Raw genomic sequence first — 15,537 nt, 5'->3', positions numbered from 1 at the left:
CTTGGCTTAACGAAAGTTGTTGTTGCTGTGGAAGATAAAATTTCTTGTTAATAACTTTGTTTTTGCAGGTTTTTATTCCGCTTTAGAGGTTTGGCTTGCGCGTAAGGTAAACTAGTGGGGTCTCTGGCTAATACCCCTTATTATCTAATTTACTCGTCCAAGTAAGTGCGCCATGTCTTCTGGCTCATACTCAGGAAGTGGGTCACTACTTGGGCTTGGCGAGTGCTCTCTTGGTTAATCCTGAGGGTTGTGGGTAGCCTCGAGGATGTCTGTGTCGTCGTCGTCGTTGTTCGCTGCATCAGTGTGGTACTCTTTTAGGTCGGCCACGTTGGCAACTTGTCTCCTCCGGCTTCCCACACGTTGGATGCGCACGACGTATGTGGATACGAACTTGACCATCTTGAATGGTCCGTCGTATTTCGGTGCTAGTTTTGCAGCAAATCCTTCGGCAGCTTTCGAAAGGTGATGCTGTCGAAGTAAGACAAGGGATCCTAGTTTCGGTCTCCATTCTCTGCGGCGTAAATAGTAGTGGCGTTGTTGATCTTGCGTGGCTCGTTGCATGTTGGACTGTGCTATGGCGAATATCTCCCTCAAACGGGCTGCTTTCTCGGCAGGCGTTTGAGATTCGCTTCCAGTGGCTGGCGTCACCTCGTCGTATAGTGCGCTTGGGAGTCTTGGCTCTCGCCCTTGTACTACGAAGGCTGGACTGAAACCAGTAGAGTCTGAGACGCTGGAGTTGATGGCCAGAGTAATCTCCGGCAGCAACTCGTCCCAGGTGTTTTGATCGCCGTTGATGAACTGCGATATCATCGTTTTGATTGTCCGATTTGCCCTTTCTGTTGGGTTCTCCTGGGGGCAGTACGGTGCTGTATGCTGGACGTCGACTCCCCATTCCTTTAGGCAGTTCTTGAATATCCGACTCGTGAACTGTGTGCCGTTATCGCACACGAAGAGTTTTGGGACTCCAAACCTGCTGAGGACTCGTTCTCTAAATGCTCGTACCAGATGGGTGGCAGTGGCCTGACTGACTGACTGATTGGCAATCAACGCACAGATGAAATTTGGACTCAAGTATCCTTTCATAGTATCCATCATAGTGTAGGAGCACACTAAGAAAGGCTTTTGGAAAATTCTACCTCCAAAGGGGGGAGGTTTAAAAAAATATTAGTTATAGTGGTCATGTTCGTTTAAAGAAATAGTTTGGTAAGAACAAAAATGTAACGGACTACTGAACAATTTTTTGTCAAGAACAGAAAATGTTCATTTAAATACCTTAAATGCCTTCCTACTGGTAACTTATAAGGTGAAAACATATGGGTAGGTTATGCACACACAAAATAAATACAATTGGAAACATTATATTGAGCCGGGTTAAGACGGGCAATACCTGCTAGTACATACATACACACAGTGGCTCACAGCTTATTTTATGCAGTAGATATTTTTTTCTTCAAAACCTTATATCTTTAAAACCGATAAGAATAATGATGAAATTGAAATGCAGTTTTGTATTGATATATTTAAAGAATATAAAACGAAAGTCAAAGTGCAAAATATGTCCCCCCCCTCTCCCATAAAAGAGAAGAACTGATTGCTCATCGAATTTTTAGCTCACAGCTTATTTTATGCAGACACTTCGGAATGTAGTGGTACTTCATGTTTACGTTATTTAACGGTACTTTTTGCTTGTATCCCTTTGTTATACTGCTGTTAGTGATTTTCCATTGGTTTCATTTCAATTGGGTCACTTGGAGTGTGTAGCTGTGAACATATTTAAAATGGATCCGCGAACAACAATTGAACAAAGAGAATTGGTTATATACCACTTTAAAAATTGTCATTCCCAAAGAAAAATTGCTGAAATGGTCAATCTTAATGCCTCTACGATCCAAAAAATAATAGAACGTTTTGTACACGAGAATCGAGTGGAAAATAAGGGCAGAAAGGCGCCGAACTCTATTTTTAGTGACAGCGACAAGCGGTATATTGTACGAAAAATTAAGGAAAATCCGCAACTGTCAGCTCCGAAACTTGCATTCCAAGTTCGGGAAAGCCTGTCCAAACAGTGCTGCGTGGAAACTGTTCGCCGGGTATTGCGCGATCATGATTTTAATGGCCGAGTAGCTCGCAAAAAAACCCTTCATTAATGCAAAAAACAAACTTTGTAGACTGAAATTTGCTAGGGAACACGTTTTGAAATCCCCAGAGTTTTGGAAGTCAGTCATATTTGCAGATGAGTCAAAATTCAACATTTTTGGATCGGACGGCATGTCTTACGTTTGGAGGAAACCGAATTCCGAGCATAAAAAAGAAAATTTGAAGCCAACTGTAAAACATGGCGGTGGCAGCGTCATGGTTTGGGCCTGTATGTCGGCTGCTGGTACAGGAAATCTGGCGTTTATTGAGAACACAATGGACAAACTCCAATACCTTCAGATATTAAAAGACAATTTGTTGCAGAGTGCCACAGATCTCGAAATACGGTCGAATTTCCGTTTCTACCAAGATAACGACCCCAAACATAAAGCGGGTATAGTTCAGTCCTGGCTGATTTATAATTGTCCCCACTTGATGTGTCCGCCAGCGCAGTCTCCGGATCTGAATGTTATTGAGAATTTATGGGCAATATTGGAGAAAAATATTCGGAAACACACAATTTCAGATAAAAATAGCCTAAAATTGGCGCTGCAAACTGAATGGCGGAATATTTCACCAGATGTGACCCAAAAGCTGGTATCATCAATGCAAAATCGCCTTAAATTAGTTATAGATAACAAAGGCTATCATACAAAATATTGAAAAAAAAAAAAAATTGTTTTGAAAACGAAAGTTCTCTACATGAAAAGTAGCTGCATAAAATAAGCTGTGACTCGAAAATACCAGTATTTTTTGTTTTTTAATGTTTAAGGTATTTAGTTCCTATACTTTGATAATAAATTACGTTCCTTATTAAACTACAAAGTGTGCACTTTCAAATGGTACTAATATTTTCGTTCAGGATATGATAGTTTCATTTTTACCGACCTCTGAAGTCGAGAATATGCACTCCATAAAATAAGCTGTGAGCCACTGTATGTACATACACATAGCGAATAGAACAATTTTACATACATTTCATTGTATTTATTTTGAATATAGTTTTATGCCAAGGGTTAGATTTAGTTATGTTGAGTATGTGCTCCAAATGTGGAGTCCGTCGAAAAAACATTTATAACACAAAATAGCTTTTGAAAAAAAATAACGAAAATAAAAATTCTAAATGCAAAAACAATAATGCCAAATGTACAAAACAACAAATTACTTTTAAAAATGTACAATAATAATAATTAATTTAAATTTCTTGCCCTGTCAGTCCAAAACGAATGTACATACATACATTGATATATATGTACATATTGTAAAGAAGTTTTATTTCCAGCTGGGGTATAACTCAGCTGTCCAGGGTTCATTACAAGAAAATTTATAAATGTGACGGGACCATGCGACAAGAGGGACTCGATGCACACTGTAGGGTGTCAGTCGCCTTGCGGCCGGTAGTTTTGGACTTATGTCTGCATGCTCATGCGCTGCAAACTAACCTCCAAAACTCCGTTGGTCGAGTGGACTATTTCATCTATCGCGGTTCATACACGCTATACATGAAATAGGCCCACTGTAGCCGCTGGTGCTGGAGAATGCGGGGCGGACTAGGGCTCGTTTTGACGTTATATTGCCGGCTCATACGCAACAATATAACAATCAACACTTGTTCGCTTTTTCAGTCACAACTTACATATATTCGGACTCGAGCCTGGTATATATGTAAGTTGCGCTCATAGCGTGGGCGGATTTCTTAAATATTCTTAAGATTGCCTTTTATTCGGGATTTCGCTGCCATTGGCCCTACATTGCACCACGTTTATTGGCTGATTTCCAAAACTTACGTGGATTTGATCCTATGTCTCGCTGCTAACACACGTCTGGTCGTCTTGATGGTCGCCGAAGAAGAGAGCGAGCTTCCGTTTTCGTTCGCCCTTCTCGCCTTCGTTCGTGTGACCTAATTCTCTTTTTCTAAAATCCCTATACACGCGTGGGCGGTGATGCCAGCTCGTTTATCCTTCCCCTATTCAAAAGATCTTTGCTGCGTAACCCTTTCTGTATGTAGTGTGGTGAAATATAATTGAAACTTACATCTAGTAGCATAGAAACTTCAATGTGAAACCTTAGATCTAATAACAGTAGTGGAATCTTAAGACTAGTAACAAAAGTTGGCACTATTCAGAACCGTGCAAGAAATAATACAAATAGAAAAATCTTAGAGCTAATACAATTTGTGGCGCAGAATTTTACTGCGTTACATCCTCTCCTTTCTTCGGGGGGTCAAATGGATCAAAACCCTCCGAGTCTTCGTCCGTTCCACTTGGAATCGTTGCCCGTCCAGTTCTTTGGAGTAACGGGCCCGGGTGCGCTTGTGCATCCCTGACATGACGTCCTCGACCAGGGCCTGGAGTATTTTCCGGTCCTTCGTGTCGACCTTCCATCCCGTCGGTGCCACAACCCACTCCGCTGGTGCTGCTTCGCTGGTGGTCGCGTTGGTCGGGGCTCGTGAGTACCGCCGACGAAAGAGGGGACGGTTGTCCTCTTCGTCCGATGTTGCCGGCTCCCAGGTAGGCCGTTGGACAGTCTCGGGTGAGGTGTTCCGCCTTGGTTGACGCTGGGAACTGTCGTTGCGGTTGTTCCGCGTGTAGTTTGCCGCTTCTGGTTGTCGGTTGCTGGTCCGGTCATCGGTGGTCGCTTCCAGCTCGACGCGCATGCATCGAGCCTCCTCACGACCCCTGAGTGCTTGCCGTGACTCTCTCGGTACGTTGAACATTGAGCTCATCGTCTCTCCCGGGGGTAGGAAGATATCCACAGTAGTAGTGGTGTTGCGGGTCACTCGGGCACCATAGGGAGTGGTGATGTGCTGGTAGTTTTCGGCAGATGCTACCACTTCCCGGTAATAGACTTGCTCGTCGTCGCTGCTGGACTCGCTGGCCGGACTGGCTGTGTAATGCTCCAGCTCAGTCTGCGGCTCGGCGGGCTTGTATACCCCTCGTCCGCTCCTTGGGTCGCGTCGGGGTTCCGGCTTTGGTGACCTGGAGTAGGAGCCGCCGTCTTGATGGCCCTGGAACCGGGGCGGATATGCGGGGCCTCGAAAGCCGCGGTGAGGTGGTGCGTCCTCGTCGTACACCTCGCGCACATTGTCGGGATAGTGCCGTTCCGGTGGGGTGTCGCTCTCCGAGCTGGGAGGTGGTGGTGACTCTTGCCAGTCCCACTCATCCCGCTGCAGTGTTGTCCTGAATCGTTCGTCGGGCTGGCCGTCGTCGTTCTCCGGCTCGGATGAGGCCACTCGTTGTCGTGAGCGCTGCTGGCTGGGGACGGGTCATCTGGTGACTGGTCGTCGTCGTTCTCTGGCTCCGATGAGGACAGCCACTCGTTGTTGGGAGCGCTGCTGGCTGGGGGCGGGTCATCTGGTGACTGGCCGTCCTGGTCTTGGGGAAGGTATGGGGACGTAGACTTGTCGTCCTCCCAATCCTGCTCCGGCGGCGATTGCCACGCACTGCTTCCAGTATTTCTCTCCATCTTGGCTTAACGAAAGTTGTTGTTGCTGTGGAAGATAAAATTTCTTGTTAATAACTTTGTTTTTGCAGGTTTTTATTCCGCTTTAGAGGTTTGGCTTGCGCGTAAGGTAAACTAGTGGGGTCTCTGGCTAATACCCCTTATTATCTAATTTACTCGTCCAAGTAAGTGCGCCATGTCTTCTGGCTCATACTCAGGAAGTGGGTCACTACTTGGGCTTGGCGAGTGCTCTCTTGGTTAATCCTGAGGGTTGTGGGTAGCCTCGAGGATGTCTGTGTCGTCGTCGTCGTTGTTCGCTGCATCAGTGTGGTACTCTTTTAGGTCGGCCACGTTGGCAACTTGTCTCCTCCGGCTTCCCACACGTTGGATGCGCACGACGTATGTGGATACGAACTTGACCATCTTGAATGGTCCGTCGTATTTCGGTGCTAGTTTTGCAGCAAATCCTTCGGCAGCTTTCGAAAGGTGATGCTGTCGAAGTAAGACAAGGGATCCTAGTTTCGGTCTCCATTCTCTGCGGCGTAAATAGTAGTGGCGTTGTTGATCTTGCGTGGCTCGTTGCATGTTGGACTGTGCTATGGCGAATATCTCCCTCAAACGGGCTGCTTTCTCGGCAGGCGTTTGAGATTCGCTTCCAGTGGCTGGCGTCACCTCGTCGTATAGTGCGCTTGGGAGTCTTGGCTCTCGCCCTTGTACTACGAAGGCTGGACTGAAACCAGTAGAGTCTGAGACGCTGGAGTTGATGGCCAGAGTAAACTCCGGCAGCAACTCGTCCCAGGTGTTTTGATCGCCGTTGATGAACTGCGATATCATCGTTTTGATTGTCCGATTTGCCCTTTCTGTTGGGTTCTCCTGGGGGCAGTACGGTGCTGTATGCTGGACGTCGACTCCCCATTCCTTTAGGCAGTTCTTGAATATCCGACTCGTGAACTGTGTGCCGTTATCGCACACGAAGAGTTTTGGGACTCCAAACCTGCTGAGGACTCGTTCTCTAAATGCTCGTACCAGATGGGTGGCAGTGGCCTGACTGACTGACTGATTGGCAATCAACGCACAGATGAAATTTGGACTCAAGTATCCTTTCATAGTATCCATCATAGTGTAGGAGCACACTAAGAAAGGCTTTTGGAAAATTCTACCTCCAAAGGGGGGAGGTTTAAAAAAATATTAGTTATAGTGGTCATGTTCGTTTAAAGAAATAGTTTGGTAAGAACAAAAATGTAACGGACTACTGAACAATTTTTTGTCAAGAACAGAAAATGTTCATTTAAATACCTTAAATGCCTTCCTACTGGTAACTTATAAGGTGAAAACATATGGGTAGGTTATGCACACACAAAATAAATACAATTGGAAACATTATATTGAGCCGGGTTAAGACGGGCAATACCTGCTAGTACATACATACACACAGTGGCTCACAGCTTATTTTATGCAGTAGATATTTTTTTCTTCAAAACCTTATATCTTTAAAACCGATAAGAATAATGATGAAATTGAAATGCAGTTTTGTATTGATATATTTAAAGAATATAAAACGAAAGTCAAAGTGCAAAATATGTCCCCCCCCCTCTCCCATAAAAGAGAAGAACTGATTGCTCATCGAATTTTTAGCTCACAGCTTATTTTATGCAGACACTTCGGAATGTAGTGGTACTTCATGTTTACGTTATTTAACGGTACTTTTTGCTTGTATCCCTTTGTTATACTGCTGTTAGTGATTTTCCATTGGTTTCATTTCAATTGGGTCACTTGGAGTGTGTAGCTGTGAACATATTTAAAATGGATCCGCGAACAACAATTGAACAAAGAGAATTGGTTATATACCACTTTAAAAATTGTCATTCCCAAAGAAAAATTGCTGAAATGGTCAATCTTAATGCCTCTACGATCCAAAAAATAATAGAACGTTTTGTACACGAGAATCGAGTGGAAAATAAGGGCAGAAAGGCGCCGAACTCTATTTTTAGTGACAGCGACAAGCGGTATATTGTACGAAAAATTAAGGAAAATCCGCAACTGTCAGCTCCGAAACTTGCATTCCAAGTTCGGGAAAGCCTGTCCAAACAGTGCTGCGTGGAAACTGTTCGCCGGGTATTGCGCGATCATGATTTTAATGGCCGAGTAGCTCGCAAAAAACCCTTCATTAATGCAAAAAACAAACTTTGTAGACTGAAATTTGCTAGGGAACACGTTTTGAAATCCCCAGAGTTTTGGAAGTCAGTCATATTTGCAGATGAGTCAAAATTCAACATTTTTGGATCGGACGGCATGTCTTACGTTTGGAGGAAACCGAATTCCGAGCATAAAAAAGAAAATTTGAAGCCAACTGTAAAACATGGCGGTGGCAGCGTCATGGTTTGGGCCTGTATGTCGGCTGCTGATACAGGAAATCTGGCGTTTATTGAGAACACAATGGACAAACTCCAATACCTTCAGATATTAAAAGACAATTTGTTGCAGAGTGCCACAGATCTCGAAATACGGTCGAATTTCCGTTTCTACCAAGATAACGACCCCAAACATAAAGCGGGTATAGTTCAGTCCTGGCTGATTTATAATTGTCCCCACTTGATGTGTCCGCCAGCGCAGTCTCCGGATCTGAATGTTATTGAGAATTTATGGGCAATATTGGAGAAAAATATTCGGAAACACACAATTTCAGATAAAAATAGCCTAAAATTGGCGCTGCAAACTGAATGGCGGAATATTTCACCAGATGTGACCCAAAAGCTGGTATCATCAATGCAAAATCGCCTTAAATTAGTTATAGATAACAAAGGCTATCATACAAAATATTGAAAAAAAAAAAAAAATTGTTTTGAAAACGAAAGTTCTCTACATGAAAAGTAGCTGCATAAAATAAGCTGTGACTCGAAAATACCAGTATTTTTTGTTTTTTAATGTTTAAGGTATTTAGTTCCTATACTTTGATAATAAATTACGTTCCTTATTAAACTACAAAGTGTGCACTTTCAAATGGTACTAATATTTTCGTTCAGGATATGATAGTTTCATTTTTACCGACCTCTGAAGTCGAGAATATGCACTCCATAAAATAAGCTGTGAGCCACTGTATGTACATACACATAGCGAATAGAACAATTTTACATACATTTCATTGTATTTATTTTGAATATAGTTTTATGCCAAGGGTTAGATTTAGTTATGTTGAGTATGTGCTCCAAATGTGGAGTCCGTCGAAAAAACATTTATAACACAAAATAGCTTTTGAAAAAAAATAACGAAAATAAAAATTCTAAATGCAAAAACAATAATGCCAAATGTACAAAACAACAAATTACTTTTAAAAATGTACAATAATAATAATTAATTTAAATTTCTTGCCCTGTCAGTCCAAAACGAATGTACATACATACATTGATATATATGTACATATTGTAAAGAAGTTTTATTTCCAGCTGGGGTATAACTCAGCTGTCCAGGGTTCATTACAAGAAAATTTATAAATGTGACGGGACCATGCGACAAGAGGGACTCGATGCACACTGTAGGGTGTCAGTCGCCTTGCGGCCGGTAGTTTTGGCGTTATGTCTGCATGCTCATGCGCTGCAAACTAACCTCCAAAACTCCGTTGGTCGAGTGGACTATTTCATCTATCGCGGTTCATACACGCTATACATGAAATAGGCCCACTGTAGCCGCTGGTGCTGGAGAATGCGGGGCGGACTAGGGCTCGTTTTGACGTTATATTGCCGGCTCATACGCAACAATATAACAATCAACACTTGTTCGCTTTTTCAGTCACAACTTACATATATTCGGACTCGAGCCTGGTATATATGTAAGTTGCGCTCATAGCGTGGGCGGATTTCTTAAATATTCTTAAGATTGCCTTTTATTCGGGATTTCGCTGCCATTGGCCCTACATTGCACCACGTTTATTGGCTGATTTCCAAAACTTACGTGGATTTGATCCTATGTCTCGCTGCTAACACACGTCTGGTCGTCTTGATGGTCGCCGAAGAAGAGAGCGAGCTTCCGTTTTCGTTCGCCCTTCTCGCCTTCGTTCGTGTGACCTAATTCTCTTTTTCTAAAATCCCTATACACGCGTGGGCGGTGATGCCAGCTCGTTTATCCTTCCCCTATTCAAAAGATCTTTGCTGCGTAACCCTTTCTGTATGTAGTGTGGTGAAATATAATTGAAACTTACATCTAGTAGCATAGAAACTTCAATGTGAAACCTTAGATCTAATAACAGTAGTGGAATCTTAAGACTAGTAACAAAAGTTGGCACTATTCAGAACCGTGCAAGAAATAATACAAATAGAAAAATCTTAGAGCTAATACAATTTGTGGCGCAGAATTTTACTGCGTTACATCCTCTCCTTTCTTCGGGGGGTCAAATGGATCAAAACCCTCCGAGTCTTCGTCCGTTCCACTTGGAATCGTTGCCCGTCCAGTTCTTTGGAGTAACGGGCCCGGGTGCGCTTGTGCATCCCTGACATGACGTCCTCGACCAGGGCCTGGGGTATTTTCCGGTCCTTCGTGTCGACCTTCCATCCCGTCGGTGCCACAACCCACTCCGCTGGTGCTGCTTCGCTGGTGGTCGCGTTGGTCGGGGCTCGTGAGTACCGCCGACGAAAGAGGGGACGGTTGTCCTCTTCGTCCGATGTTGCCGGCTCCCAGGTAGGCCGTTGGACAGTCTCGGGTGAGGTGTTCCGCCTTGGTTGACGCTGGGAACTGTCGTTGCGGTTGTTCCGCGTGTAGTTTGCCGCTTCTGGTTGTCGGTTGCTGGTCCGGTCATCGGTGGTCGCTTCCAGCTCGACGCGCATGCATCGAGCCTCCTCACGACCCCTGAGTGCTTGCCGTGACTCTCTCGGTACGTTGAACATTGAGCTCATCGTCTCTCCCGGGGGTAGGAAGATATCCACAGTAGTAGTGGTGTTGCGGGTCACTCGGGCACCATAGGGAGTGGTGATGTGCTGGTAGTTTTCGGCAGATGCTACCACTTCCCGGTAATAGACTTGCTCGTCGTCGCTGCTGGACTCGCTGGCCGGACTGGCTGTGTAATGCTCCAGCTCAGTCTGCGGCTCGGCGGGCTTGTATACCCCTCGTCCGCTCCTTGGGTCGCGTCGGGGTTCCGGCTTTGGTGACCTGGAGTAGGAGCCGCCGTCTTGATGGCCCTGGAACCGGGGCGGATATGCGGGGCCTCGAAAGCCGCGGTGAGGTGGTGCGTCCTCGTCGTACACCTCGCGCACATTGTCGGGATAGTGCCGTTCCGGTGGGGTGTCGCTCTCCGAGCTGGGAGGTGGTGGTGACTCTTGCCAGTCCCACTCATCCCGCTGCAGTGTTGTCCTGAATCGTTCGTCGGGCTGGCCGTCGTCGTTCTCCGGCTCGGATGAGGCCACTCGTTGTCGTGAGCGCTGCTGGCTGGGGACGGGTCATCTGGTGACTGGTCGTCGTCGTTCTCTGGCTCCGATGAGGACAGCCACTCGTTGTTGGGAGCGCTGCTGGCTGGGGGCGGGTCATCTGGTGACTGGCCGTCCTGGTCTTGGGGAAGGTATGGGGACGTAGACTTGTCGTCCTCCCAATCCTGCTCCGGCGGCGATTGCCACGCACTGCTTCCAGTATTTCTCTCCATCTTGGCTTAACGAAAGTTGTTGTTGCTGTGGAAGATAAAATTTCTTGTTAATAACTTTGTTTTTGCAGGTTTTTATTCCGCTTTAGAGGTTTGGCTTGCGCGTAAGGTAAACTAGTGGGGTCTCTGGCTAATACCCCTTATTATCTAATTTACTCGTCCAAGTAAGTGCGCCATGTCTTCTGGCTCATACTCAGGAAGTGGGTCACTACTTGGGCTTGGCGAGTGCTCTCTTGGTTAATCCTGAGGGTTGTGGGTAGCCTCGAGGATGTCTGTGTCGTCGTCGTCGTTGTTCGCTGCATCAGTGTGGTACTCTTTTAGGTCGGCCACGTTGGCAACTTGTCTCCTCCGGCTTCCCACACGTTGGATGCGCACGACGTATGTGGATACGAACTTGACCATCTTGAATGGTCCGTCGTATTTCGGTGCTAGTTTTGCAGCAAATCCTTCGGCAGCTTTCGAAAGGTGATGCTGTCGAAGTAAGACAAGGGATCCTAGTTTCGGTCTCCATTCTCTGCGGCGTAAATAGTAGTGGCGTTGTTGATCTTGCGTGGCTCGTTGCATGTTGGACTGTGCTATGGCGAATATCTCCCTCAAACGGGCTGCTTTCTCGGCAGGCGTTTGAGATTCGCTTCCAGTGGCTGGCGTCACCTCGTCGTATAGTGCGCTTGGGAGTCTTGGCTCTCGCCCTTGTACTACGAAGGCTGGACTGAAACCAGTAGAGTCTGAGACGCTGGAGTTGATGGCCAGAGTAATCTCCGGCAGCAACTCGTCCCAGGTGTTTTGATCGCCGTTGATGAACTGCGATATCATCGTTTTGATTGTCCGATTTGCCCTTTCTGTTGGGTTCTCCTGGGGGCAGTACGGTGCTGTATGCTGGACGTCGACTCCCCATTCCTTTAGGCAGTTCTTGAATATCCGACTCGTGAACTGTGTGCCGTTATCGCACACGAAGAGTTTTGGGACTCCAAACCTGCTGAGGACTCGTTCTCTAAATGCTCGTACCAGATGGGTGGCAGTGGCCTGACTGACTGACTGATTGGCAATCAACGCACAGATGAAATTTGGACTCAAGTATCCTTTCATAGTATCCATCATAGTGTAGGAGCACACTAAGAAAGGCTTTTGGAAAATTCTACCTCCAAAGGGGGGAGGTTTAAAAAAATATTAGTTATAGTGGTCATGTTCGTTTAAAGAAATAGTTTGGTAAGAACAAAAATGTAACGGACTACTGAACAATTTTTTGTCAAGAACAGAAAATGTTCATTTAAATACCTTAAATGCCTTCCTACTGGTAACTTATAAGGTGAAAACATATGGGTAGGTTATGCACACACAAAATAAATACAATTGGAAACATTATATTGAGCCGGGTTAAGACGGGCAATACCTGCTAGTACATACATACACACAGTGGCTCACAGCTTATTTTATGCAGTAGATATTTTTTTCTTCAAAACCTTATATCTTTAAAACCGATAAGAATAATGATGAAATTGAAATGCAGTTTTGTATTGATATATTTAAAGAATATAAAACGAAAGTCAAAGTGCAAAATATGTCCCCCCCCCCTCTCCCATAAAAGAGAAGAACTGATTGCTCATCGAATTTTTAGCTCACAGCTTATTTTATGCAGACACTTCGGAATGTAGTGGTACTTCATGTTTACGTTATTTAACGGTACTTTTTGCTTGTATCCCTTTGTTATACTGCTGTTAGTGATTTTCCATTGGTTTCATTTCAATTGGGTCACTTGGAGTGTGTAGCTGTGAACATATTTAAAATGGATCCGCGAACAACAATTGAACAAAGAGAATTGGTTATATACCACTTTAAAAATAGTCATTCCCAAAGAAAAATTGCTGAAATGGTCAATCTTAATGCCTCTACGATCCAAAAAATAATAGAACGTTTTGTACACGAGAATCGAGTGGAAAATAAGGGCAGAAAGGCGCCGAACTCTATTTTTAGTGACAGCGACAAGCGGTATATTGTACGAAAAATTAAGGAAAATCCGCAACTGTCAGCTCCGAAACTTGCATTCCAAGTTCGGGAAAGCCTGTCCAAACAGTGCTGCGTGGAAACTGTTCGCCGGGTATTGCGCGATCATGATTTTAATGGCCGAGTAGCTCGCAAAAAACCCTTCATTAATGCAAAAAACAAACTTTGTAGACTGAAATTTGCTAGGGAACACGTTTTGAAATCCCCAGAGTTTTGGAAGTCAGTCATATTTGCAGATGAGTCAAAATTCAACATTTTTGGATCGGACGGCATGTCTTACGTTTGGAGGAAACCGAATTCCGAGCATAAAAAAGAAAATTTGAAGCCAACTGTAAAACATGGCGGTGGCAGCGTCATGGTTTGGGCCTGTATGTCGGCTGCTGATACAGGAAATCTGGCGTTTATTGAGAACACAATGGACAAACTCCAATACCTTCAGATATTAAAAGACAATTTGTTGCAGAGTGCCACAGATCTCGAAATACGGTCGAATTTCCGTTTCTACCAAGATAACGACCCCAAACATAAAGCGGGTATAGTTCAGTCCTGGCTGATTTATAATTGTCCCCACTTGATGTGTCCGCCAGCGCAGTCTCCGGATCTGAATGTTATTGAGAATTTATGGGCAATATTGGAGAAAAATATTCGGAAACACACAATTTCAGATAAAAATAGCCTAAAATTGGCGCTGCAAACTGAATGGCGGAATATTTCACCAGATGTGACCCAAAAGCTGGTATCATCAATGCAAAATCGCCTTAAATTAGTTATAGATAACAAAGGCTATCATACAAAATATTGAAAAAAAAAAAAAATTGTTTTGAAAACGAAAGTTCTCTACATGAAAAGTAGCTGCATAAAATAAGCTGTGACTCGAAAATACCAGTATTTTTTGTTTTTTAATGTTTAAGGTATTTAGTTCCTATACTTTGATAATAAATTACGTTCCTTATTAAACTACAAAGTGTGCACTTTCAAATGGTACTAATATTTTCGTTCAGGATATGATAGTTTCATTTTTACCGACCTCTGAAGTCGAGAATATGCACTCCATAAAATAAGCTGTGAGCCACTGTATGTACATACACATAGCGAATAGAACAATTTTACATACATTTCATTGTATTTATTTTGAATATAGTTTTATGCCAAGGGTTAGATTTAGTTATGTTGAGTATGTGCTCCAAATGTGGAGTCCGTCGAAAAAACATTTATAACACAAAATAGCTTTTGAAAAAAAATAACGAAAATAAAAATTCTAAATGCAAAAACAATAATGCCAAATGTACAAAACAACAAATTACTTTTAAAAATGTACAATAATAATAATTAATTTAAATTTCTTGCCCTGTCAGTCCAAAACGAATGTACATACATACATTGATATATATGTACATATTGTAAAGAAGTTTTATTTCCAGCTGGGGTATAACTCAGCTGTCCAGGGTTCATTACAAGAAAATTTATAAATGTGACGGGACCATGCGACAAGAGGGACTCGATGCACACTGTAGGGTGTCAGTCGCCTTGCGGCCGGTAGTTTTGGCGTTATGTCTGCATGCTCATGCGCTGCAAACTAACCTCCAAAACTCCGTTGGTCGAGTGGACTATTTCATCTATCGCGGTTCATACACGCTATACATGAAATAGGCCCACTGTAGCCGCTGGTGCTGGAGAATGCGGGGCGGACTAGGGCTCGTTTTGACGTTATATTGCCGGCTCATACGCAACAATATAACAATCAACACTTGTTCGCTTTTTCAGTCACAACTTACATATATTCGGACTCGAGCCTGGTATATATGTAAGTTGCGCTCATAGCGTGGGCGGATTTCTTAAATATTCTTAAGATTGCCTTTTATTCGGGATTTCGCTGCCATTGGCCCTACATTGCACCACGTTTATTGGCTGATTTCCAAAACTTACGTGGATTTGATCCTATGTCTCGCTGCTAACACACGTCTGGTCGTCTTGATGGTCGCCGAAGAAGAGAGCGAGCTTCCGTTTTCGTTCGCCCTTCTCGCCTTCGTTCGTGTGACCTAATTCTCTTTTTCTAAAATCCCTATACACGCGTGGGCGGTGATGCCAGCTCGTTTATCCTTCCCCTATTCAAAAGATCTTTGCTGCGTAACCCTTTCTGTATGTAGTGTGGTGAAATATAATTGAAACTTACATCTAGTAGCATAGAAACTTCAATGTGAAACCTTAGATCTAATAACAGTAGTGGAATCTTAAGACTAGTAACAAAAGTTGGCACTATTCAGAACCGTGCAAGAAATAATACAAATAGAAAAATCTTAGAGCTAATACAATTTGTGGCGCAGAATTTTACTGCG

General features: G+C 43.9%; 2 protein-coding genes across 2 annotated transcripts; both read right to left on the bottom strand.

Annotated features, from left to right (window-relative positions):
• Nucleotides 1–4,333: 4,333 nt before the first annotated feature.
• LOC115624865 (cell surface glycoprotein 1-like) lies at nt 4,334–5,601 on the bottom strand. Its single transcript, XM_030519710.1, has 2 exons — nt 5,369–5,601; nt 4,334–5,315 (listed from the first exon to the last, which is right to left on the bottom strand). The coding sequence occupies exons 1-2, from the start codon at nt 5,599–5,601 to the stop codon at nt 4,334–4,336; spliced, it is 1,215 nt and encodes a 404-aa protein (XP_030375570.1).
• Nucleotides 5,602–9,935: 4,334 nt separating this feature from the next.
• LOC115624863 (cell surface glycoprotein 1-like) lies at nt 9,936–11,203 on the bottom strand. The gene is made up of 2 exons (XM_030519709.1): nt 10,971–11,203; nt 9,936–10,917 (listed from the first exon to the last, which is right to left on the bottom strand). The coding sequence occupies exons 1-2, from the start codon at nt 11,201–11,203 to the stop codon at nt 9,936–9,938; spliced, it is 1,215 nt and encodes a 404-aa protein (XP_030375569.1).
• Nucleotides 11,204–15,537: the final 4,334 nt, after the last annotated feature.

The sequence above is a fragment of the Scaptodrosophila lebanonensis genome, unplaced genomic scaffold (assembly GCF_003285725.1).
Source record: "Scaptodrosophila lebanonensis strain 11010-0011.00,11010-0021.00 unplaced genomic scaffold, SlebRS2 tig00000061-arrow-pilon, whole genome shotgun sequence".
Classification (NCBI taxonomy): domain Eukaryota; kingdom Metazoa; phylum Arthropoda; class Insecta; order Diptera; family Drosophilidae; genus Scaptodrosophila; species Scaptodrosophila lebanonensis.
The sequence above is the reverse complement of the archived record's forward strand: the minus strand, read 5'-3'. Positions and strand labels throughout refer to the sequence as shown.